Source organism: Condylura cristata, unplaced genomic scaffold, assembly GCF_000260355.1.
Source record: "Condylura cristata isolate star-nosed mole 26May11 unplaced genomic scaffold, ConCri1.0 scaffold00014, whole genome shotgun sequence".
Lineage (NCBI taxonomy): Eukaryota > Metazoa > Chordata > Mammalia > Eulipotyphla > Talpidae > Condylura > Condylura cristata.
This window is the reverse complement of record NW_004567115.1, coordinates 51,723,967-51,748,176: the sequence shown is the minus strand read 5'-3', so window position 1 is coordinate 51,748,176 and position 24,210 is coordinate 51,723,967. Positions and strand designations below refer to the sequence as shown.

Below are 24,210 nucleotides of genomic sequence, written 5' to 3'. Positions count from 1 at the left end.
AGAACTGGGGTGCAGGCCAGAGGTGCAGGGGCAGTGAGAGGATTCACCAGAGACAGAGTGGGGAGCAGAACAGGCCGAATGATGAAGCACACTGCCGAGGGGAGCAGCGGGCAGGTCAGGAGAGGTCTGCGGAGCCCTGTGGGTCCCCTCTGGGGTGGGTCTCGAACTCGCACCACACAGAGGCCACCTAGACCAGCTTTGCCGTGCTGTGCTTAACCCGGTGCTCCTCCAGGGAGGGCCCTATTCATCTTTTCTAACGTGCAAAGAAGCTGGTTAGGAACAAAACCCGTATTTCTCTGGCCTTGAGGTTGTTGTTGAACCAATTCTTTGAATCCCTTGTCTACGCCCTTTGAAACTAGAACCTGCGACTCTAAGAGGAAGGAAGCTTCATTATCTGTGCGATCAGCTCCACATTCTCTGTAGAAAGGGAAGGACAGGGCCGGGGAGCGCTTGCCGAGGACGCGCAGCCGAGACTCCAGACTCGAAGCGCGCTGATTCTGGAAGCTGACAGAGGGTGCGTGGGCGAGGAGACGCTGGCCGCTGCTCCGAGCTCCCGGCCTCCCCCCAGAGCGCCCTCCGCCAGACGCGCCCACGTTAGGCTTCCCTGTCAAATCCACGCGTGGTGCGCGCTCGGAAACCCCCTGCCCACCGGGTGACGAGCACACACCGCGGGACTTCGTTTCCACCCCCGCCCTCGGGCGCGGCTTTGCGGACGAGGGGACAGGAAGGCGCCTGAGTTTCGGTCCTGAATAGCAAGTGACAGCAAACCGGGGCTGGTCACCACGGAGCGTAAGTTCAGCGGTCGCATGTGCCATCTCTGCTCCAACGCACCCCGAGGACTCGCGCCCACCGACGTGGCCACCGGCACGCGTGGGTCTGAAGCATGGCCACAGCTGCCCGGGCGTAAACCTCAGTCCTCAGACTGTGGGTGTTGAAATACTGGGGGGCAGGGAGGAGAACCTCCACTTTCCTATTTTTCTTGGTCAGTTTTTAAATCTCCTTTCAGTGTCTGAGGGATTTTGAGCCATGAAATATGAATTCTTTCTCCTTTGTTTCCTGCAGGTATTTGAAGAAAGAAGAGCCCTGCTAGCAAAGTGGGTAAGCGTTAGGGATGCCTGCTGCACGCATGTGTTGTCACAGCCCAGGGCTGAGTCAGGCTGGCCGCGGGTGTCTGTCCCATGAGGTGCCTCCCAGTTAGCGCAGCGCACAGAACGCAGAAGTGGGCTGGATGCGGGAGGACGAAGGGAGGGAAACACAGGGGAGGCTGAGGGAAGGCTGAGGCGCACAGAACTGCAGGCTGCTGCCAGGCTTACCCACAGACTTACGGGCTCAGAGCTCAGGAAGGCGGGGAGCTGGAGCCCCAAGAATTACATGGAGGGCATCACAGCAGGCTGATTCTGACCCAGCCCAGTGTGCTGGCTCTGGGACTGTGGAAGACACTGGCTCCCCTGCTGCTGAAGAGCTAAGATGTCCCTGCCCTGCCCAGCATGGAGACAGAAAGAGCCAGGTCGCCTCCCTCCCAGCCTCTCCAGCGCCTCCACCCCACTGGAGCTTTTAACAGGGTTTGTGGGGTCCCAGCCTCCTGTGCCGGCAAAGCAGAGCACAGAAAGGTGGGCTTGTTCTAGAGACAGCAGCTTAGTGACCAGGGTGCTGCTTAGCATCCACACCCACCTTCCTACGGAGAATTCCAGAGGAAGCCACTAACAGCCTCATGCTTTTACCTAAGGAACTGTCCTTCCTGCAAATGAAGACTTTCTCACACTTTCCTCACAGCATCCCAGTGGTCATTGGTCATCCAAGGCTCATGACCTGAATATCCTCTGGGCATTGTTTATTCCTGTTCAGATCTCCCTATGGTCTCACCGAGTCTCTCCCACCCCAAGAGAATTGAAAAATTGCAGGTGCAGAGCTTGCACGTGAAGGTTCATAGCATGTCTGAATGAGTGAATAAACAAAGTGGGGGTGTGCTCATATCATGGAATATTATGCAGTCCCCAAAAGGAGGGAAATTCTGAAACATGTTGTAGAATTTGAAGACACAATGCTAAGTGAAGTAAGTGGGTCACAAAAGGTCATATATGATACAGTGCCACTATGTGGATTCTTACCATCAAGTTGGGTCAAGAAATCCTTATAATGAAGCATTATAAAATGATTATAACATATAATCATATTATGTTGTGATATCGCTGAGTCTAGCCTATAAAATAAGAACTAATACCTTGATAGAAGGATCACACTCCCCCTCTCACACACTGGACCCCCAGCTACTGTGAAATGGGTGTTGATCCAGGAGATGTGGGAGAGTATCAAATTCTTGCACAGATAATTCCTCCAAGGATTATTTACTCTTTGGATTATTCCTAGCACCTTTTCCGTTCCAAAGGGATTTCCCAACTGTGAAGTTGTCCTCTGAGTCATCTACCCACCTTCCTTCAGTAGGAGGTCAAGAAATGCAAATTCACTTCTATTAACCCTAAACAAACACAATTAGAAGGGAAAATCCCTGGAGGCCAAGAACACCTACCAAACCCAAGTATAAATTACCTTTGACCATTGTAATGGAGAAACAAATGAGAAGCCAATGTAATTATCTTCCCATCTCTAGAAGAAAATGTTTTACTATTTGCTTTTTATAGATTCTTAGCATTTAATAATCCTAATGCTCTTTTATATGCATTTTAAATCACTCAGTCTTCAATCTTGAGACCACTCTTTTCCTCTGGGCATCAGTGAAAATAGATGAGATAACCTGAGTCATGCTAAATGCACTTCTCATCCTTGTCAATGAACAAGCATGATTATTTTATACTGTTTAATGTAATTGTTTGCATATATGTTCTTCTTACATTGATTTGTCCACATTATTTTTCACATCCGTGTATTTTATAAGAGCTGCCACATCTACAAGAGTCACACACTCTAATAGGAATTGCCTACCTGCTTTATTTAGTCCTCACAAACTACCATGTAGCTCTAATTATCTTTAGCGTACAGTGAGGAAATTGAAGTTGCTGGTGGAGCTGAGATTTAGTGACGGATTTCTAGAGTCGTGGACACGCCAGGATGTGGGCAGTGGACTCTGCGGGGACCTTCCCACGCCCCGGTCAGTCCGTGGCCGCACACTGTCCGTGCCGTGTTTCTGTGTCACTGCACCTTAGCTGGCCCGTGCTGCGAGGCGGTCTGCACTGCTCTGGCTCCTGGCAGTGACACTACCTCATGAGCTTTTTTGTGCAGCCTTTGTCCTCCTGGGTCCCGGCATTGCTCACTTTCTACAGAAACAGAGCCGACCCAACAGTAATTTGCAAATGAATCTCAATTTTTTATTTCTCTCAAAGAAAAGCACAGTTGGAAGCTTTCCTGGTGTGCTCTGTTTCTGGAGAAGTTCACTACTGGCAGGTGCACTTTCCATTGTCACGCGCTTGTTCAGTTCAGGAAGTAAACTGGCTTCGGGGACCTTGTGATTTTCCCCTAAGTACCTGCTAGGTCTTGTATCCTAGTAGTCGGTGTGTTTGCAGGGAAATGTAAAATGCCCTTTCCCTGTGACCAGGACTTATTTCTGGACGCTTACTGCTCTTCACTTGACCCCTGAAGCTGTCATATGTCTGTGTAAGCAGGACTTAATTTTTAAATATGTAGATTTTCTCTTCATAGTCTCATATTTTCCATTTCTTCATTTTAAAAAAGTTGGCTGTAACCTCAGCTCACACTTCTAATTCACATACCTGCACTTGTGACCTTTGTGAACGGGAATTTGCATGTGTTAGCTGTGTTTGCTTTTGCCTTTCTGCTGCTTCCATCTGTGGGTTCAGGCCTCTGAAGTGAATAACTATTTTGTGGGGTTTTTTTTTTAACCTAAAAAAGAAAGAAAGAAAGATCACAGGGAATCCAGTTCAAATGTTTGATAGTGCTTCTCAGATCTCCCTCCTTCATTTCCCTGAATGACTGTAGAGGTGATTACAGTCAAACCCCAACTTCCAACCACCCAACACCCCACAGGCCTCGCATTTCCTCATCCCTCCACCCCCAAAGCCGGCTCTTCATTTTATACATCACCGCAGCCCCTGGACTCCGTCCTCTCCCCCCCCACACCCGTGGCCATTCAGCGCTGCCTGCTCTGTGCACATCTAACATCCCCGCCACCAGGAAAGACGCCTGTCTGGCGAGGTGGAGAGAGGAGTTGTGCAAAACGGGAACAGCAGAAACCAGGAGGCACGCCACCCCGAGTACTCTGTTCGTGTATCTGTACGTTGACACGGTTTTTTAAGATTTTATTTTAGGGGTTTCCTCCCTTGATTCACAGGCGATTGACAAGACTTTTAACACCAGTTTTCATCAAGAATGATTTGTATTCATTTCCAAAATACATCGTCGGACTACAGGGAAGGTGACTTGTCATTAAGCCGTGTAACAAAAGGCTTTTTGCTTCACACGCCATTCTATATACTCAGCGTATTTTATGATGACAACTCAAGCTCATTATACAATTCTGATTACTGGTGATGAGATCTGTAATAAATACATGTGAAATGCAATAGTGTGCAAAATGCAAAGTAGCCAAGCATCCCAATGTTCTCTTCTCCCATGGACTAAGGAAGAAATGCGAGATTCAGACTCTGTAGAGGAGGAGGGTGCTCGCTCCCTCCGCCTCCCTTGTCACCTTTGATCAGTCACTGATCTCGGTGGAGGGGTACCTCGGGGGGCCGTGGGGAAGTGACCAGAACGTGGGTCTCCTCCAGAGTTTCTGGTCTGAGGTTGCAGCCCCAGCGAGCGAACACAGTGAGAGTGGGAGCAGGGTCTGGCCAGGCGCCTTCTCTGGAGGTTGACCTTGACCAGGCTGACCTTGACCAGTCCATCTCTCCTTGGTGGGTCGGTGTGGCCAGCCCCAGCTGACCGTCCCTCCATGACCGCACGTCCAGAGGACAGGAGCACTTCCGTGGGCTCGCCCAGGTCCTGCGGGGACGGACACCTGCCGCTGTGGGCATGCGCAGGCAGGGCGCACCGGGTCCCACTAACACGGCAAGGAACGCCCCTACGCGGAGCCTCGCGCCGCCCTCGCCGGTCCCCGGGCCCTCGCGGGTCTCCGGGCGGCCTCCCCACCCTCGCGGGTCTCCGGGCCCTCGCGGGTCTCCGGCGGCCTCCAGCCCTCGCGGGTCCGGCGCCTGACTAACCCCGCGCTGCGCGGTGTTGTTCTCCAGTTCGACAGGTGGACAGACGCCCAGCGGAGGCGGGTGCTGGCCGGCCTGCTGGCGCGCTGCTCCGTGTCCCAGCAGAAGTTCTGCCGCCAGGAGCTGCAGGCGCGCCTGCCCGCGGAGGCTCTGGATTTCACCACCAAGCTCCCCAGGGTGTTATCCCTGCACATCTTTTCTTTCCTGGACCCCCGAAGTCTGTGTCGGTGCGCACAGGTAAAGGCCGGGAAGCGGTGCGGGGCCCTGGGGTGCTTGGGGACACGTGCATAGCGAGACCAAGACAGAGTCCGGAGTGGGGGGCGCGCGCTCTCCTTTGCGTCTCATGGGGACGCACGAGACGCCGTTAGTGTCCAAACGTGTGGGCTCGTTGAGGGGCAAGGACACTTGTAAGAGGAGCTGCATCAGCGGAGTCACCTCTTTTTTTTTTTTTAAGACTTATTTATGCTTACAGAAATGGGGTACAGGCCAGAGGTGTGGGGGGGTGAGAGGATTCACCAGAGTGGGGAGCAGAACAGGCAGATCTGCTGAAGGCCACTGCTGAGGGGAGCAGCGGGCTGGCCTGGAGAGGTCTGTGGGCCACTCCCTGGCCGGGGATCGAACTCGTGCTGCAGGGACTGCTGAGAGCTTCACAGTGTGGTGCTTTAACCTGTCGTGCCCCCAGGGAGGGCCCGCATTCCTGTAGGTTTTACTGACAAAGACTTATCCTCATCAAACCAAATCTAAAGAATCAATTGGACACGTGTGCCTTTATGCTCTCGGACTTCATCTGTTCTTTCCTCAGTTTCTTGGTATCGCTTTGTTAGTGGTTGGCTGACGACACGTGAGACCTAGAAGCCAGGGGTCACCCCTCTGGGGATGTCCCTTGCCCTACCCACCGCCATGCACCCACAGCCCCCGCTCTAGGCCACTGGGTTCCTCCCCACTGTCCCCCACCCCTCTCTGGTAACCTCGGCAGGGTAGTCTTATATTGCACCATAATAAAACAGTCCTACTGTACATTTTTAGGTCATCCATAAATAGAAACGTTTAAAATAAGGTACTAAGGGGATAAGTACAAAAGAGCAGGAGACTCAAAGAGCCCAGCTGGGCACAGGCCTGGGAAAGAGCTGCTTCTGTTTCGACGAGAAATTCCACGGTGTGCGAAGTGGTTTTTTTTTTTTTAATATAAATTAACTGATATAAAGTGGGCAGACATTTTATTGTCTTTTCATTGAGTTTGTTGAGTCTGAAATGACTGTATTGGTATGTTCTACTCCAAAACAAAGTAATTCTAGGAGCATAGAGCCCTAAATACTCAATGTCGGAGCCCTATGATAAAGTATTGTACAGTCACTAGAGAACATGTCTTAGGAGAACAGAGGTGCTTGTGTTAAAATAAAGTGAAGAAATGAATTGGCCAAGTCTTCCACAATGAGCAGCTGTGGAGTTAGCGTTCCAGGCAGATGGTATTTGAAATAAGTCACCTGACCGCTCATGCCACCTTGCGACAGTCAGTTTTATATTTACTCCCAGGACTGACAGTTATGAAGACACAGGTGGCTGTTTGCAGCCGGATCAGAATGTCATTGTCCCAAAGTGACAGTGAGCTTTTGTAAAAAGATGGAGCTGGTTAAGAAAGCTTCTTCTCGCTCCTTAAAGCAAAACAGTTGCCCAGGTCTAAATGAAGTCTAAGGAAAGAGTAAGAATTGAGAAGCTTCTCACCCTCCCTCCAGAACCTCAGCTCTCGCGGAATTCTCCTTGTTAGGAGACCTTGTTGGGGTGACGGCCCACGCTGCTGGCAGCCTCCCAGCAGATCTCTGGCCTTTTCCCTCCTGCCAGCCTCTGACAGAACTCCCACCCTCCCGCACCTCCCCCACACACACCCCGCCCCCCTCCCTTCTCTCGCTTCCTCACCTCACACACTGCCCTGGAAGGAGGGAGGACAGAGCAACGCCTTCCTAGTGCTCTGCTTATTTCTGTGACCTTCAGATGTGACCAACGAATTAATGGAGACCGAGGTGCATTTTCCCCTGGGGGATATTTGGGTTTGCAGGTTAGATGCCATCTTTGCCACCCTTAAAGCTAAGCCCCAGGATGCATGGGCACAGCTCGCTGTAGAAACTTGACCCTCGTTTCCAGTAAGGCTTATAGGAAAGCTGCAGTGAATTGCCGCCAGGGCGGCTGTCCGCAGCAGTTCACCTCCGCCTGAGCTGACGTGACCCGGTGCTGTGGACAGGGCTGAGCCGAGCTGCGGGATCCGAGAGGCCCCATGGGACACAGCATGTAGTGTCAGTGCTAAGTTCTGTTTAAAACTTAAATGGAATTAGGCCCTCCCTGGTGGCGCAGCGGGTTAAAGCACAGCACTGAGAATCTGAAGCCACTTCCGCATGAGTTCGATTCCCGCCTGCCGCCTGCCCCGGAGGAGACCACATGGCGAGCCAGACCTCTCCTGACCCGCCCGCTGCTCCCCTCAGCAGTGTACTTCGTAGATCTGCCTGTTCTGCTCCCCACTCTGTCTCTGGTGAAGCCTCTCACCGCCCCTGAGCCTCTGGCCTGTACCCCAGTTCTGTATGAATAAATAAATAAATCTTAAAAAAAAAAAAAACTTAAATGGAATTAGGGCCCTCCCTGGTGGGGCAACGGGTTGGGACGCAGCACTGCAAGCTAACCACAGCTGCTTCTGTGCGAGTTCGATCCCGGCCCCAGAGGTGACCCACAGGGCGCAGCAGACCTCTCCTGACCCATCTGCTGCTCCCCTCAGCAGTGGACTTCAGTCCATCTGCCTGTCCTGCTCCCCACTCTGTCTCTGGTGAAGCCTCTCTCTGCCCCTGTACCACTGGCTTACACCCCAGTTCTGTGTGCATAAGTAAATAAAATCTTTAAAAAAAAACATACATGGAATTAAATCATAAGCGTGGAGGGGAGTGGAAGCTTAGCAAGGATAAACGTCACACAGAACTGAGTTCCTATAGCCCCAGTCAGCTGCAGATAAGCTGCAGGGCCTTTACCAGCTGGACACCCTCTGCCTCTGTGCATGGGAGTAGTTATAGACTGCTGTCAGGTTGGCTAATAAGTACTCAAGAAATACGAGGTGATTCTGTTTTTCCTCTTTAAAGATGTATTTATTTATGCATTCAAGAACAGGCCAGAGGTGGGGGATGAGAAGACTCACAGAGACAGAGTGGGGAGCAGAACAGGCAGATTGAATGAAACCCACTGCTGAGGGGAGCAGCGGGCGGGTCGGCAGAGTCTGCCGTGCCCGTGGGTCACTCCCTGGCCAGGGACTGAACTCGTGCTGCAGTGGCTGCAGCCAGCTTCTCAGTGCTGCGCTTTAACCCACAGCGCCACCAGGGAGGGCCCTAGTTGACTCTGATTCTAAGGCTGAATCGACATGAACATAACTGAAGGGAAATCCTCCGGCAGGAAGCACTTCAGGGAAGAGGTAGCAGTCCAAGCTGTGGTTTGGAGGAAGAGGAAAAGTTCTCTCGGCGGCCCACACCTGAGAAAGTGGGCTCGCACCCAAGTAGTTCCCGTTGTCCCTGCTCTCTCCAGGTGAGCTGGCACTGGAAGAACTTGGCCGAGCTGGACCAGCTGTGGATGGTGAAGTGTCTGCGCTTTAGCTGGTACATCAACTTCTCTCCGACCCCCTTTGAGCAGGGCGTATGGAAGAAGCACTATATTCGGATGGTGAAAGAACTGCACGTCACCAAGCCCAAGGTAAGGCCCTTTCCAGGCCTCAGACCACACGGGCAACTCAAAGCTGGGCAAGTAGTTCAAAGGGCATCGACTAGAACAAAAACGTCTTCTCTAAGGACGTATCCACTGCCGCTGGCCATGTTTGTGCCTCACCGGACACCCCAACCACAGGACGGAGAAGCTCTGTCCAGAGCCTGCATTTCTGTACCGCAACTCCCAGCCAGCAATTTTTTTTTAATTTTTGTGTAGAAGAGAGGTGCAGGGGGTGAAGGGACTCACCAGATACGGAGTGGGGAGCAGAACAGATTGACCGAAATATACTTCTGAGGGGAGAAGTGGACAGGACAAGAGAAGTCTGTTGTGCCATGTGGGTCACTGCCTGGCTGGGGATTGAACTCAGGCCATGGCAGTGATAGTGCTGAGACTTAACCCCTTGCCGCCAGGGAGGCCCAGTAGCTGACATTCTAACCCCAGGACTGTGGCTGACAGCAGTTTGCGCTGATTATCTAGGGGTCACCCAAGTTTATGTTACTCGTTCACATTTTCTGTAATTCTGCCAGGGGAGCTGAAATTCGTTTTTGGATCATTTATCAAGAAAAGTTGTCCAAGAAGTCAAATGGACAGGCATATGGACACGGGAAAGTTCTTTTTAAGTTAGGAACTAAGCTAAAGAAAGCATTTCTCTGTCATCATAAAAAGTGAATAATTCAGGGATCATTTTTCCAGTGACTTTTTAGGCATTATATACAATGTGCATTCTCATAGTCAGTTAATTAGGTAACTGAAGGGAAATTTTTATGAGCTATTTCTTTCAGTGCGACACATGCAGAATTGTATAGCATTTTGTACGAAAGATGAGTTCCTGAAAAATTATGTGTAAATTAAATGTTTAGATGATTTTTAAAACCACAGGGGGATCATATTCTATGAAAAAGCTGCAGTGAATCCTTGTAAAATTGAAAATCCTTTTTAAATATAAATAGCAGCTCCTGACTCGCTCGTTTAGACTTAGCTTTTATTGTCTTAAAGTACAAGTCATCTACATTTAATATAGCAATAAACTATGCATAATTAATATTGTTACAACTGCAGGGATAAAACTGGCCTGTCTGATTTCAGCTCTTGGTGTACTGTGTGTGGATTTCCTTGACAATGAAATGGTAAACCTCAGAGGTGGCTTTAAAAATCACCACAGCTCGGGCTTTTTATTCTCGAGGCTTTACTTTTTTTTTGACTTTTGGAGGCAGGGAGATGGCTGTAGCCTGAGCTGTTCTGGGGCCTGAAGAGTGGGAAGGGATTAACTTGGAGAAATGAAAGGAAGTTTTGAGGATTATATATATTACACGTATCTAACGGAGATTAATGTTTTGCCTCCACTAATAATTCATCTTCCACAAAATATTCATACATAACTCTATTAAAAATAATGAATAGTGGCCCTCCCTGGTGGCGCAGCGGGTTAAAGCACAGCACTGAGAAGCTAAAGCCACTTCCGCATGAGTCGATTCCCGCCTGCCCCGGAGGTGACCACAGGGCGCGGCAGACCTCTCCTGACTGCCCGCTGCCCCCTCAGCAGTGTGCTTTGTCCATCTGCCTGTTCTGCTCCCCACTCTGTCCCTGGTGAATCCTCCTCTCACCCTCCACATCTCTGGCCTGTACCCCTGTTCTGTACGAATAAATTAAAAAAAAATTTTTTTTAAATAATGAATAGTTCTAGTATAAGAAAAGTCCCATGTCTTTGCTGAATATTAAACTTCAGTAGGGAATACTTTGTGTCAAACTTTAGTTTTCTGTTAAATAGACTGAAACCAGAAAAAAAGAGGTAAATAAAATCAACCCGTAGACTTCAATTTTCTGGGTTGAAGAACTAGACCTAAGTCAGAAGGACGAAGGTGAAGGAAGTCATCTGAGCGAGGTGAACCAATGTCAGCTGTCCACACCACACCTGGAGGACACCTGCTGCCCTGCCCCGCTTCTGCCTCTCACACACCGTCGCTGTCTCTCCCCCAACGCTTGTGCCGCATCGGAAAACAGGTGTGAGCAGGTGACAGCGGTAAATTCTAGACTCTCTGGCCTTAAAATGGGAGTCCTGTACAGGACCTTGTAACTCTCTAAGATTCCACTACCCTCTCCCCCCCCAAAAAATCCTCATGATTTCGAAGACTTCGCCTAGAAAAGGAAGAGTAAATCAAACCAGAGTAGGAAGAAGGGAGAAATAGGAGCTGAGATCAGTGAAATTAGGCAAGCAGTAGAGAAAGCCCAGACCAGAGCAACACTTTGACAAGGTTAGGAACACAGGTAAGTGTCTAGCTTGACTGAGAAAGGGAGAAGACAGGGCTGGCTGGCCTGGAGAGGAAGGGGAGCGCCTGCCAGGGAACTGCAGAGGCAGGGTTGTGCGGAAACACTGCAAACATCTTTTAAAAACAACACCAACACCAGCAAATCTTAAAAAAAAAAAAAGGTAAACAAAAATTTTACTTAATGCAGAAAAATTATCACATTTTTCACTACCAGTTTTGTTAAAGTATCACACATTTTGTATTATGTAGGATTAATGTTTTATTACTAGCATTTATGCCTGATTTTACCCTCAGAAGATATTTTTATTATTTACTTTTTATTCTAGTAGCATTATTCAGACAGTTTTCAAGCGAAAACAAGTAAGTGAGAATTCAGAGAAATGAAATCTCTAAAAGAGATGCACAAAACATTGACCACCAGCCCAGCAACAAGCTACGGGTGACAGGAGCATGACGTGTCCCCTGGAGAGTCTTGCAGACTAGCTCGCGGTATTGCACTGCGTGAGGGAATATTTGTCAAACATGGTTGGGTTCTAGGTGCTGTGAGTACGGTCACCCCACACTTGCTCTCCAGAGCCTCCCTGGTGCCCAGGTAACAAGTAACTGCCGCCTTGAGTACTAGGGCGGTTCTCTCTGGGAACCTCCAAAGAGCGTTTGAAACAAAGCTAAGACACTCAGCCATCAGCTTGGAGGGACTGGGGATGTCTTGATTTTCATGAACAATTCAAGTGAACCAATTTACTAGGCAAAGCTTCCCTAATCCCTTAAAGAATAAGAATTAAGCCTTTAATGGCTTCTCAACATACCAATTCCACTTCCCTCGGGCTACACCCACATAAAAACCTTACGAATTTAACACACACAAAATAGATTTTCAATTCAGGAGAACTAAAGCAACAGTATTTGGGAGGCACTGAGGGATGAGAGCTGATAAAATGTATATTCTCTTCTCTAGAACTTGAAGTTGTCTCCATGGGTCCCAGGTGATCAGAGGCAGAGGACTTCTTAATGAATCTGTATGAGAAAGTGATGAGTAATTTACAAATGATGAATATTGGCTAAATGAGGAATCGTTTACAGATGATGAATAAATGAACTGCTGCTGTGTAAAAGCTACACAGCTATAGGTACAAAAGGCCATTGGGATCCAGTTCAGACTGTGTCTTTCTTAATTTTTTTTAAAATTTATTTTACTTGGGCCCTTCCTGGTGGCACAAGAGGCTAAGTCTTAGCACTACGAAGCACTGCAGCACAAGTTCGATCCCCAGCCAGGAAGCTGACCCACGTGGCACAGCAGACCTCTCCTGTCTCTCCTCTGCTCCCCTCAGCATGTATTTGGTCAGGCTGCTGTTCTGCTCCCCACTCTGTCTCTGGTGAACTGTTTCACCCCCCTGCACTGCTGGCCTGTACCCCAGCTCTTGGAGGCATAAATGAATAAACCTTTTTGCATGTATTGGAAAGCATTTGCATTAATTTATTTATTTATGCCTACAAGGGCTGGGGTACAGGCCACAGGTGTGAGGGGGTGTGGGGGAGAGGATTTCTTAGGGGGAAAGGCTGTCCTGAGCCAACTCTACAGACACAGGTTTCGTGGACTCCACCTGACTGCAGACACTGGAACTATGAATCCCAGCGTCACCGCAGGGAGGGCTGCTAGGGCCGGGCGCAGTGAAGCCGCCGTTTGGGTTTTGGATATAAAACGGACATGTCGGGCTGAGGGTCCCTCTGGGCCTCGTGGTGGCAGCTGGTCGCTTGGCTCTTCGTTAGCTTTCGGAGTGCTTCTGGGGTTCCAGGTCAGCGGAGCTGGTCGGACGCTCTAGTTAACGTGCCTTTCTTCTCCCCTTGTAAATAAACCCATCACTGACCTTTTGTGTGTGTCTGCAGTGCAGCTGGATCGTAAGTGCGCGGTGAGGACCCACAGACAGGCAACACAATTCATGTTGGCCTGCCTGTAACAGATTCAGCAGACACAGAGTGGGGAGTAGAGCAGGTGGCTCCACTGAAATGCACTGCTGAGGGGAGCAGCCCTGGGGAGACAATTGAGGTCTGCTGTGCCATGTGGGCTAACTCCCCGGCTGGGGGTCGAACTCATGCTGCAGTGGCTGCCTCTTGCTCCAGAGCTGAGACTAACCCCTGTGCCACCAGGAGGTCCATGACTGTGTCTTCCTTATGTAGCAGTAGACAAGTCAGTGGGTTTACTGCAGCCTCAGTTTCCTCTGCTGTACAGCACCACGCTGTCCTAGATGTTAGATAAGCTAGTGCCTAGAGACTTCCCGAGACAGAGCTGGCACCTAGCCAGTCCAGCTGGGTGGTGACCACTGCCACCTTATCCATATTTATCTCCCCCAGGGGTATGATGATGTCCTTCGTTGCCGTTGCTGTATTGTTTTGAGAACACAAATGTTTGATTTTCTTCTAGACGCCTCCCAATGACGGGTTTGTGGTTGCTGATATTCAACCAGTGACAAGCACCTCTCTGGAAGAAAAGCAGAGCCCTTCATGGCTTTTCCGGTCCCTTTCCTCTCTAAGAAAGAAGAATCACCCAGGGGAGAAAGAGCTTCCACCCTGGCGGTCCTCGGACAAGCATCCAACGGACATCATTCGCTTCAATTACCTGGACAACTGTGCACCGCTGGACCAAGCCTGGCAAGGGTAAGCGCTGGTGGCCTTGCCCTTCCTTTGCTTTTAGAAACAGTTTCCTGGCCCTTCAGTATATGAAGAGATGAAGATGGTGCTTCCGCAGAGACTCAAGTGCTTTCCAATACATGGGAAAGTAATTGAAAAGTAAACGAGCCATTACTGGGAAATGAGTCCTGCTCCTCGAGGGTTGTTGAGCTGTGGCTGCGGTGACGTGACAGGACAGCCCCGTTTAGTGTGTGGATGCCTGATCCCAGCGCCGCACCAGGGGGCTCCCTCCTCACTTTTCCCTCTCCATATTTGTCTTCCCCTCCTCTGACGGTGAAACTTGATTCTCGCATTGATTGTAGAGCATGTATTACGTATCACATAAACACGTATTTGTGCACTGCATGTTCTAGATGCACCGCATTTTGCGTAAAAACTGAATTCCATCTACAGGTTAGCCATGTGTAGAGTATACACTTGCTTATCAATTCTGACAGTGACTGGAAAGCGCCGGAGGGAGCAAAGGATCCAAGGAGAGGGGAGCGGAGAGGGGAACATCCAGGATCACTAGCCCACAGCCCCGTGGGAGCAATCTGCTCGCTAGGGTTCAGTGCTTGTCTGCGGTTCCTTCGGTGTTCGGGACGAGGTTACGTGTAGGCATCACGCTGGGTTCAGATGTTGCTTGGTTCGGTTTTGTAACATCTCCTTCCGTGTGGGTATGCGACATGGTTCTGAAGTTAAAGCTAACCACAGCGTTCAAAAAGGACCCCCCAGGGGAATACCCACCTCCAGCTCTGCCCCCCAGCACATACCCACCGGGTTGTCTTCTCCTTCCCTTCCCTGTAATAAACCTCACGATGGCTTCTGGCACAAAGTTAAAGAGATGCCACTTCTCAGTAGTGTAGCTGGCAAGGAAATTTGGTTGGACAGTATGTTCTGCTGGTGAAGGAAGGTACAGGCGAACAGGTGTCCTCACGCACTGCTGGGGAGATGCAGCACATGACGGATTTCCGTTCTGACCCAGCGTCCCCCTGGAAACACCAGGGACACATCCGCACAAGGACATCTGCCGCACCACTGTTGGTGATTTTGACATATTGGGAACAGTTTACTTGCTCATAAATAGGAGTGTGTCTGTTGAATAAACTCTGTGGGGTCTGCTTCCACTGCAGAGGACAAGGCAGCTCTGAGAATAAACAGGGGAGAGCTCTGTGAACTGAGGAGGAAAGGGACCGGAAAGGAACTTAATTTCAGGACACACTGCTGAGTGAAAGAGCAAGCTGTTAGTGTCTGTAGCATGCTAGGCATGTGTAGGAAGAAGAGGAAGTAAGAAACACGCCTGCGTGCGAGTGTGTATGTGCCCGTGGCTGCTGGTTCGCTAGGGGCCTCCCTGGTGCTGCCTCGGCCTGGAGCGCTGGCCAGGGCCCTTCAGTGCAGCTCCATCCCCAGCTAGGGAGTGGCCACAGTGCAGCAGACCTCTCCTGTCTCCCTGCTGCTCCCCTCAGCAGTGGACTTTGTCCGTCAGCCTGTCCTGCTCCCGCTCTGTCTCTGGTGAAGCCTCTCACTGCCCCTGCACCTCTGGCCTGTACCCCAGTTCTGTGTGCATAAATAAATAAAAATCTTTGTTTTAAAAAAGAATAAGCAGGAACTTAAGGGACTACTGTGTGAAATCTCTGGGAATGTTTTAATATGCCCACCATTTTCGAATTTATTTCAACAAGTCGGTGCCAAGGCAGCAAGTCTGGTGCTCGGGCTCGAATCCAGGTTGTCACACTCAGCTGTGTGAGCCAGAGAGCCCCCAACCTCTCTGTGCCTTGTAAAGTGGCAGGGACAGGGATCGCTTAGCCCCAGGGTCACCCCCAGGGTGAATAAGTGTAACATGTTGACACCCGTAGCCAACGAGCTTCTTTTGTAGGGTGGCTTCTCAGGTGACATTATTTGGTTAATAAAGAAAGGACAATTCCAGGTAGCTTGATGACTTGGGGATATTCAGAGTACAGAGTGTTTTCAGGGCTCCGGGGGTCCCGGGTGAGAGGAAATGAAGGACAGCATGCAATCCCCTCTGTTTTTTCGTGTAACAGTATATCCTGAGGTCACGCCACAGTGACTTAAGGAGTGTTTTGCCTTCCTTGTTACCGTTCATAGTTCTCTGTGTGTCCAGTAGATCCCTACGGATGGACATTTCACTGGTTTCCAGCTAGTGGAAATCCATAGTTTAACTCAGAAATCAAACGGACAGATAGTTGCACAAGCCGGCTGTTTTAAAGTCCTCCTTTTGAATCCTGGCATTGTTTTGCACTTCACAGAAGACGGAAAAGACATGAAATGACCCCGGAGAAGTCGCGCGATAAGAAGAATAAGTTGCAGGATAAATCTAAGCTAAGAAAAGCGCAGTCTCTGGTAAGTATTGATTACCAAAGATTCCCCACCGGAAGCGCAGGGAACCCACTGGGCCTCTAATCCAGTTGTGAAATTGAATTTGCTTTTTTAAATCAGAATCAAGTGGTGATTTAATACCTGGTCTCTGACCGTGCGCGCCAGGGCTTCTCGTGTGAAGGATGCCCTCTCCGAGCCTCCGTGGTCTCACCCCTTACAGTCTGGATGAGCTGATGTGTGTGAACCTGCTTCCAAAACTGCCCCACGCCACGGGTGTTATTCAGAGGGCTTTCTCCTGCGGGGAGTCCTCTGGAGAGTGGGGGTCTCACGGAGCTCCCCGAGTTCTGCTGCTGCCCCAGGGAGCCTCCGTAGAATAGTGTTTCAAGTAACTTGAGAAAAAAATGAATGAAGAACTTTGCCTTCCCTGCTTAAGAAGGCGCTGATGGGCTACCCACCGAGCCAGCGACCAGGGGGCAGAGCACGCCAGTGCCATGCCCAGCTCGCGGCTCTGTGCCCCAGCGGCGTCCGTTCAGGGCAGAAGCGAGGAAGGCTGGAATCAGACGTCCACATTAACAGGGAAGAGTTTGGACACAGCTGAGATACACACTCACGGGAAATTCATATGAAGCGATGTCACTGGGGAGAGAATAACTACATGGTCACACACAAATCACTTTTATGGCTCTGCTGGAAAGCCCTGTTACTCTCTGTTTAAATGTATTTTCAAGTGTTATGCGAGAGAGAGAGAGAGAGAGAGAGAGAGAGAGAGAGATGAGCTTTTAAAGATAGGGTAGTTTGTATTCTGAGAGGCTAATTTTGTTGGATTGCGTGAGGCTTATCACACATCTGTACAGATGCCTGAGGGAAGGCGGAGCTTGGAGCAGTGCAGTAAAATTGTCAGTGAAAACCATTAATTGAGAAAAATAACCTTATGAGGCTTATCACACAGGCTATTCTGGCTGCTTCTGCCCAGCTTCCCCGCCGCTCCTGTGCCGGGAGCAGGAGAGATTCAGGGAAGAACGGAGTCGGAAAGGACAATGAAAGTTGATGTTGATGAACGCCCACCAGTGGTGAGCGGTGTCAAAGTCAGCAACAAATCAAAGGCTAAACAGAAGTCTCCCCCCACGGCGTTTGATATTAAACATCTGTCACACGCTCGCTGGGCTCACTTAAGTGAGATTATTCACTATAAATTAAGAACTTAAAAAGTTGTGCTCGTTAAATCTGAAAGGGGAATCGGAGCAAATGGGACAATTAAGCTATTAATAAACAAAGCACATGACTGTAGCCATCTACTTGTGGTGTTCACGTGAATATGAAATGTTATCAGTGAGGCCTCGGCATTTGATAACGGCATAATTAAACTCTCCCAAAGCACTCTGGGGTCTCCGGCTGGGTAGGGAGGCCTCCAGTCGGCCTGGCTGCGGCGCCCCGAGGCCGCAGGTGGCCAGGTTCCTCTCTGCCTGGTGGCACTTGGCTCTCCCTGGCAGCCGGGAGCCCAGAGGAAGTAGCCACCTTGGAAGTGATGCCCGGGGCTGGCAACGGCAGAAATGCGGGTGTGGGCCTGGTGAGACAGATGGGTGCTGCCAAGCCATGAGCAGGAAAGAGGGAGTGAAGGGGACACCTCAGAAAAGGGAGCTCAGCCGGTAAGACGTTCTCGAGTCGTTCAGGCAGGTGGAGCTCGGAAGATTTCAGGAGGAAGCAGAGAAACAGAGGGCAGGCCTGACTTAGGGACAAATCCCGAAGGTAAGGACAGAAGGACAGACCCCCGCCCCCGCAGCCGGGGCGGCTGGAAGAGGAAGGAAAGGCCACAGAGCCCACCAGGCGGCCTCTCTCCACCGGGCACCCGCACCCTTTACCTCCAGTGGCTCCAGGGCCTCAAGCACAAGAGCTGTTTCCTCTCAGGCACCTTCCAGGGAGTTGACTTCAAACCACACCTGCAGCGAGCCTGTGATGTCGCCTGGGGCTCTATAGGTCTGAGTGTTCAAAGCCCCCCCACAGGAGAGCCTGGCTCCCCTGCAGAGCTGCCCTTAGGCCCTCCGGTGAGTCCGGGCAGGTGGAAAGGAAACCATGCTCCCATCACACTGCTTTGCCACTTTGAAGACTGTTTATTAAAGTTACAGACACACCAAGAAGTGCTGCTGCTCTTAGTGAAGATAAAATTCCATGCAAAGCAAAGCAATTAAAAAGTAGAAACACCCCAGTGTGGCCAGGCACCATCTGAATTAAACTTCAAAGATGTTTCCCGTCTTGTGTAGACACGGAGCAAAACTCTTAAATCTTAGCAAACTTCCTGCAGCTTCTCTGGGGAGAAGGGGACGGTGGCAGCGGTCTCCCTGGGTGGGGGTGGGGGAGCAGGGGGTGGGCAGCAGGGAGAAGCTTGCACTTTGCCTCCAGGGCTTGGCTGCCCTGGGTTCTGGACTGGGAGGGCTGGGTCTGGGGTTTCTGCTTCTGCCAGGGGAGGGGGCTGGAGCGGGGAGGAAGAGCAAGAGGACTATCAAGCTAAGCTGTCGTGAGCCCCTGCAGCCTGAGTTTGATCCCCCAGGGAGGGCCCCCAGGGCACATTAGACCTCTGCTGTCTCCCGCTGCTCCCCTCAGCTGTTATCTCATCAGTGGATCCGTCTGTTCTGCTCCCCACTCTGGCTCTGGTGAATCCTCTCACCACCCTGCCTGCACCTCCAGCCTGTACCCCAGCTCTTAGGTGCAAAAATAAATAAAATCTTTAAATAAAAAAAAAGAAAAGAAAAGAAACCCTCACTATCTGGGTTCTGAAATGGCCACAGACTTCAGAAAGCTGCTGTTCAGGGCCGGAAGGGAAAGGCAGGACCCAGAGCTAGAGACCTTCTCTCCCTGTGCTCCGTGACTCCAGCCCTGAAGCTCCTTTCGCCTCTTTCCAGGACGACTCTTCCCTAATGTCCTGGTATTTTAAGGGCTTCTTCAAGTTTTCTGCCTCTTTTCCCCTCTCTGGGTCAGAAGGACAAGGAATATACAGGTTCCCCCACTATTCAAAACTAGACTTGATCTGGTGGATTATTTTTTGGTTCTGGGAATATCCTATTGATTTACATGGAAAATTCTTCACCATTCTTAAGCCCTCCCGCCCTCAGATAAGCTCCAAATACCGACTTGTCCCAGAGTGCCTCCCCCCTTAGGGCAATGGGGGTGGGGGAGGAACCTGCATACCCTTAAGGTGCTAACGTTTCCCTGACTCACCCCATGAGAGGCACAGCGGCTTAAGGACCAGGAATCCCAGGTTCCACCACCAAGCAAGGCACTCAGCCTCTGCTCACGGGTTCACTTTCCCATGGATAAAATAAGTCTGCACGACAGGGTCTCTAGAGCCAGGCTAACACCCGCATTCTCCCACGTGGTCCTCCCCCACCCGCTTTCCTTCTCGACACCCAAGGGTGCGGGAGGGGGGCCGTACTGGAACCCCTCTGCTCTCCAACCCTGACTCTAGACCAATCCCTGCGAGTTCCCTGCAGCCTTACGGATGCTGCACGCCTTCCCCGGGTGCCCCCGCCAGCCCGCGCGAGGGGGTGGGCACCTGGCGAGTCTGGGCTGTGAGTGCCCCGCACCTGCTCACCACGGTTGGGGGTGGTGGTTGCAGCCCAAGAGAACAGCCTGCTTGTGAGACTCCTGGGGGCAAAATAAACTCTCTGGAGGACCCACCCTGCAGTCGGCCTCTCTCTGCCTCCGAAGGAGCCGTGTTTTCCTGTTCTGTCTTGCTGCCGCTTGTCCACGCCAGGCGTCCTGAGGTTCCCTGGCTCTCCCCCGGGGCTTACTGAGGGGACTTGATGTACTCGCTGTATGTGCTTTAGAAGGGCAGGTTCTCACCTCCGCAAATGCATGTCATCCCGCCTCAGCCGCCACGCAAAGCCCCCCAACCCTCCACCGCTGGCCCCTGCCACCCCCGACCGCTACATGTTTTTACCTGAGAGCTAAGCGCGAAACCTTGCGCACACATGACTCAGTCTGCTGGAAGAACAGCGTTTATGAGGTAGATAACAGTACTTACCTACATAGGTTATGGGAAATGTTTGCTCCCTGCACTGCCGGGTTTATAACGCGCCAGTGTGAATGTGTCCAGCGTGCAGACTCCCGCGCTGGAAGCCGCTCCCCTAGGACATTGCGTTTTGAAATATGAGAAGGTGAGCATCACCAACAGACAAGCTTTAGAACATTCTGGCACGTTGGAGCACAGCCTCACCTTATGGCACCTGCTCGGGAAGCTGGATGGTGCACCAAATTCACAACTGCAAAATTAAACCTCAGAGCCCTGGGGAAAGTTGCTTAGCCCCCCACTGCCGAGAGCAGCGCACCCCACGTCGCTGCATAGGCCCAGCACGCTTCTTTCAAACTGTGTCCACTTTTCCTCCCTCACAGTCACCTCTGTATCTCAGAGCAGGCTGAGTGGGGAGAAGGGGGGACCCCCCTCCACAGGCGTGGACCAAACCCTCCAGCCCATGGCCAGGCCCTTTGGGCTCCGGGGCAGGCAGGCCGGTGGGCAGGGCTGGCCTGCGTGGAATTCCCGGACGGGACCTTCCCAGGCCGAGTGTCCATGTGCTTGCTGATGCCAGGACGAGACGTTACCGGCTCGGACGCTCCCAGCACCCTCAGAGCCCCCTCCCCGCTCTGAGCTCTCCCCGCCCCACGACCCCTCGTCACTCAGCCCAGCCCAGGCTTGGGCTATATGGAAAACTTCTGATTGTAGGGTTTGCAAAGACAACAATCCACATCTTATGCGGCCTTACCACGCCATGGGTGGGAGTCACAGTACTAAAATGCCGAGAGTAGATTAGACCAAAGAGGTTTCCCATGCTTGGAAGAGTTCACTCCTGCAGCCCCGAACCACATCACAGACTTGGGAGGGTTCAAGGAAATCAGAGCCTACAACCCCAGCTCAGGGCCGCGGGCAGGTACTGCCGTCCCTGGTGGCGGAGTTTCTGGACAAGGGGCCCGCACGCTGCCCGTGTTCTCAGGAGCTGCTTTCCGCAGCCTCCTGCTTCTCTGGCTGATCGGGTCTCTTCAGTGGTCCGTGGGCTCATCCAGCAGGTGTTCGTTGATCCGACGGGTGTTTGTATCCATGGTTATTTGAAAATTTCTGCAGATCACGTAGCATGTAGAGATGGGGAGAGGCAAATATCTCTAGAATCAGAATGAAGTGCGACCAGTAAGAAGTCCATATGTGCAGTTTGCCAGGCGCCATCCCCCTTCGTGAGAACATGCAGGCCGGAGCCGGGAAGCTGGCTGATTTGGGGAGATCACCCAGGACAGTAAAATCCCCAGGGGATTTTACAGGCTTTTCTGCTCTCCAGGGAGCCAGGCACACAGGCAGCGCGGGCCAGGACGGGTGCTGGAAGGCAGGCAGCGAGCCTCCCACCCCATGAATCTTGACGCTTTCTCTGGGCGCCCTGGCGTCTTGTGAACTCACCTTGTCTGTAACCACGCAGGTTGTCCTTCACGCTTGTCCCCGCTTCTAGGCACGGGTGCACATGCCCACACCATGCTCAGGTGTCCACTGCCAGGTACCCGCGCCCAGCCCTGGGCGCCCCTGCATCAGCACCATCCCGGCCGCAGGTGGTGGCCACCGAGGCTCGTTCGTGGCGTGAAAAGCCAGGTGAACTCCCTCGCCCACCCGCAGGACCCACCCGCAGGACAGTAGAGCAGGTGGTCCTGTGTGGGCTGGGGGGGAACTGCACCAGCGTGTTTCAGAGAGCAGAGACCGTGAGCAGCTCACGTGCCGGAGGTCTGGCTCAGCTGTCATGGCAGCATGCATTCCAGCCATTGAAGACTGTTCTCCAGCACTGGTTTGTCACAACCACGCTCCCACAGACACGTGAACTCGTGAACTGATTGACACCTCCGTCCCCTTGACCCTGCCCATTCTGGAGTATGGGGGTGCGTGACCTGCTCAAGGTCAGCCGGTACTGAAAGTGTCCCCGAGACTCCCAGACCGGCAGGGGTGAGGCACCCCGGAGCCAACCCAGCAGAGCTGCACTAGAGGAGAGAGGACAGCAAGGGCCCCCTGCGGAGTGGAGCCCCAGGGGTGCCCGCGGGCTGGGGGGGTCTCTCTGGGGGGCAAAAGGGAGGAGGGGTCCGCAACAAGCCCCCGACAGAAGCTCAGGGTTGGCATAAAAGAAATGTCCAGTGATGAGAAGCAGGGCGCCAGCTGCTCCTGGCTTAGTTGGGGACCGTTGGGGGGTACCCTAATAGAAGTCCCCACATTTCCCCCTTAAATCTTGCCTTTGGATGTTCGAGTCTTAAAAAAATGAGGACGGTCTACAAACATACTTGTTTTCAGGGCCCCGGAGGAAGGGTGGGTGTGGGGGACCACCTCCCCGAAACTGACGGAGGCAAGAAGCCCAGCAGCCTAGGGGTGAGGATTTCCAGGAAGCCGGGAGGCGGGTGGGGGCCTGGTGGCAGGAGAGGAGCGGCTGGAGGGGCCTGCCTGGGCCTGTGGCACCCCGGGCTGTGGGGAAGAAGGCTGCAGCTGACGGATCAGCTCGAGCAGAAACAGGACCAGGCTGGGAACTGCGCAGGTGTGAGGCGCGCCCGCACCTGGGGCTGGTGCCCCGAGCCAGGCTTTTCCTCCTGCAACAGCTCTTGCTTTATTTTCACTGTTACCAAAATAGCACAAAGGGAAGCTCCTGTTTGTTCCTCACCTTTTACCTGGCCCAGAACCCTGAAGAGGCTTCCTCTGCGCGCCCGAGAGCCTCCCACAAGGGCCGCTTCGGGGCTCCGTTTCTCACTACCCACCTTTAGCCTGCTGTCTACTCTCCCCCTCCCCCGGATAATCAGCGGTGAGCAAGCGTGAGGAAGGGCTGTGGGCAGCCCCGAGGCCTCTGGGCGCTCAGAGCCCAGGTCTGCCCCCTGGAACCCAGCGCACTGTGCGCAATCAGGGCTGGTTCCCGTGAGCGGTTGACTGCACAGAGATCTGACTGTGGGACTTGCCAGGAAGCCTGGAGAAGTAGGCAGGGCCGAGGGGGGAGGGCCGGGGGGGGCAGGGGTCTGGTGAGGCAGGGGGGCGGCTGGGAGGCGGAGCTCAGGGCAATGTCCCAGCACCTGCCACAGCAGTCTAGAACCTTCCCAGGGCGCTCTTCACACAAGCTGGGTCAAGGTGAGGGTGAAGTCAGGAGACCCCATCACCCTCCCGGCCCCTGGCTCAACTGTGTTATTTCTGTCTCTTGCTCTCTCCGTTCTCCCCTCTCCCCTCCGGCTGGCCAGCTGCCGAGGAGAAATCCGTGCTCACCGTGAGTCTGTCTGGAATGTCAGCCTGCCCTTGGCCTCCCCAGGGAGATGTGTGTGCGGGGGCCGGGGACCCCTCAGCCCACGGGCGAGAATCACAAGTCTCAGAGCAAACTGGAGCTGTTTCCCGTGAACTCGGGCTGGATTAAAAGCGCTGCGCTTCATGTCCAGCTTGTAAAATGGCGATGCCAGCATCTCCCTCCCTACCCAAAGGCTTTTATTGAGGTTCAGATAAAATGACAGTTGGGAAAGCACTGTGGAGATTAAGGAACGAATTACTATAGCTCAAGGTGAAGATTGCATGGGGGCGTGAGGCGGGGCAGGGAGGGGTAATTGGGAAGACTTAATAAATCCCATCCAGCCTACGGTTTTATAAAAATTGCTTTCTATCATGGAAACATTCAGTGCAGCAGCTTCCTCTGACGTCAGGATGATGCTCACGCTAATGCATCTTTTCCCTCCCTAGACATCCTTAAGCGCCGACCCCCACGCCCCTCTAAACGTGCCAGCCCGCGTCTCCTGGCTCCCAGGCCAGCCCGTGGGCACCCCGCCACGGCAGTGGCGGTGGGGATACTCGCCCAGCGTCTGCAGCGACCTTCAGGCTTCGCCACTCTCCATCCAGGCTCCAGAGCCGAAGATGACGTGGCCTCCAGAGGACTTGACTGAGCTGGTGGGACGCCAGCCACCCTGTGCGTCCTCTGTGGGGCACTTTCGCTTCAGTCCCTGCTTGTGACCGAGAGTTCTACACTGTCCCGTGAACCATGTGCACGGCATCCGCGTTGACAATGCCTGCGGCC

General features: G+C 52.4%; 1 protein-coding gene across 3 annotated transcripts in view; it reads left to right on the top strand.

Moving 5' to 3' along the window:
• Window positions 1-23,744, top strand: part of FBXO16 (F-box protein 16) — a 32,467-nt gene extending 8,723 nt beyond the window's left edge. Inside the window, exons 3-8 of one of the 3 annotated variants that reach the window (XM_012724760.1) lie at window positions 1,063-1,098; window positions 5,199-5,405; window positions 8,721-8,885; window positions 13,584-13,816; window positions 16,096-16,189; window positions 23,393-23,744. In XM_012724760.1, coding sequence (XP_012580214.1) covers window positions 1,063-1,098; window positions 5,199-5,405; window positions 8,721-8,885; window positions 13,584-13,816; window positions 16,096-16,189; window positions 23,393-23,422 — 765 coding nt within the window. In that variant the 3' untranslated portion in view covers window positions 23,423-23,744. The other 2 variants (XM_012724758.1, XM_012724761.1) reach the window with 2 other exon arrangements.
• The last annotated feature ends 466 nt before the right edge of the window (window positions 23,745-24,210 follow it).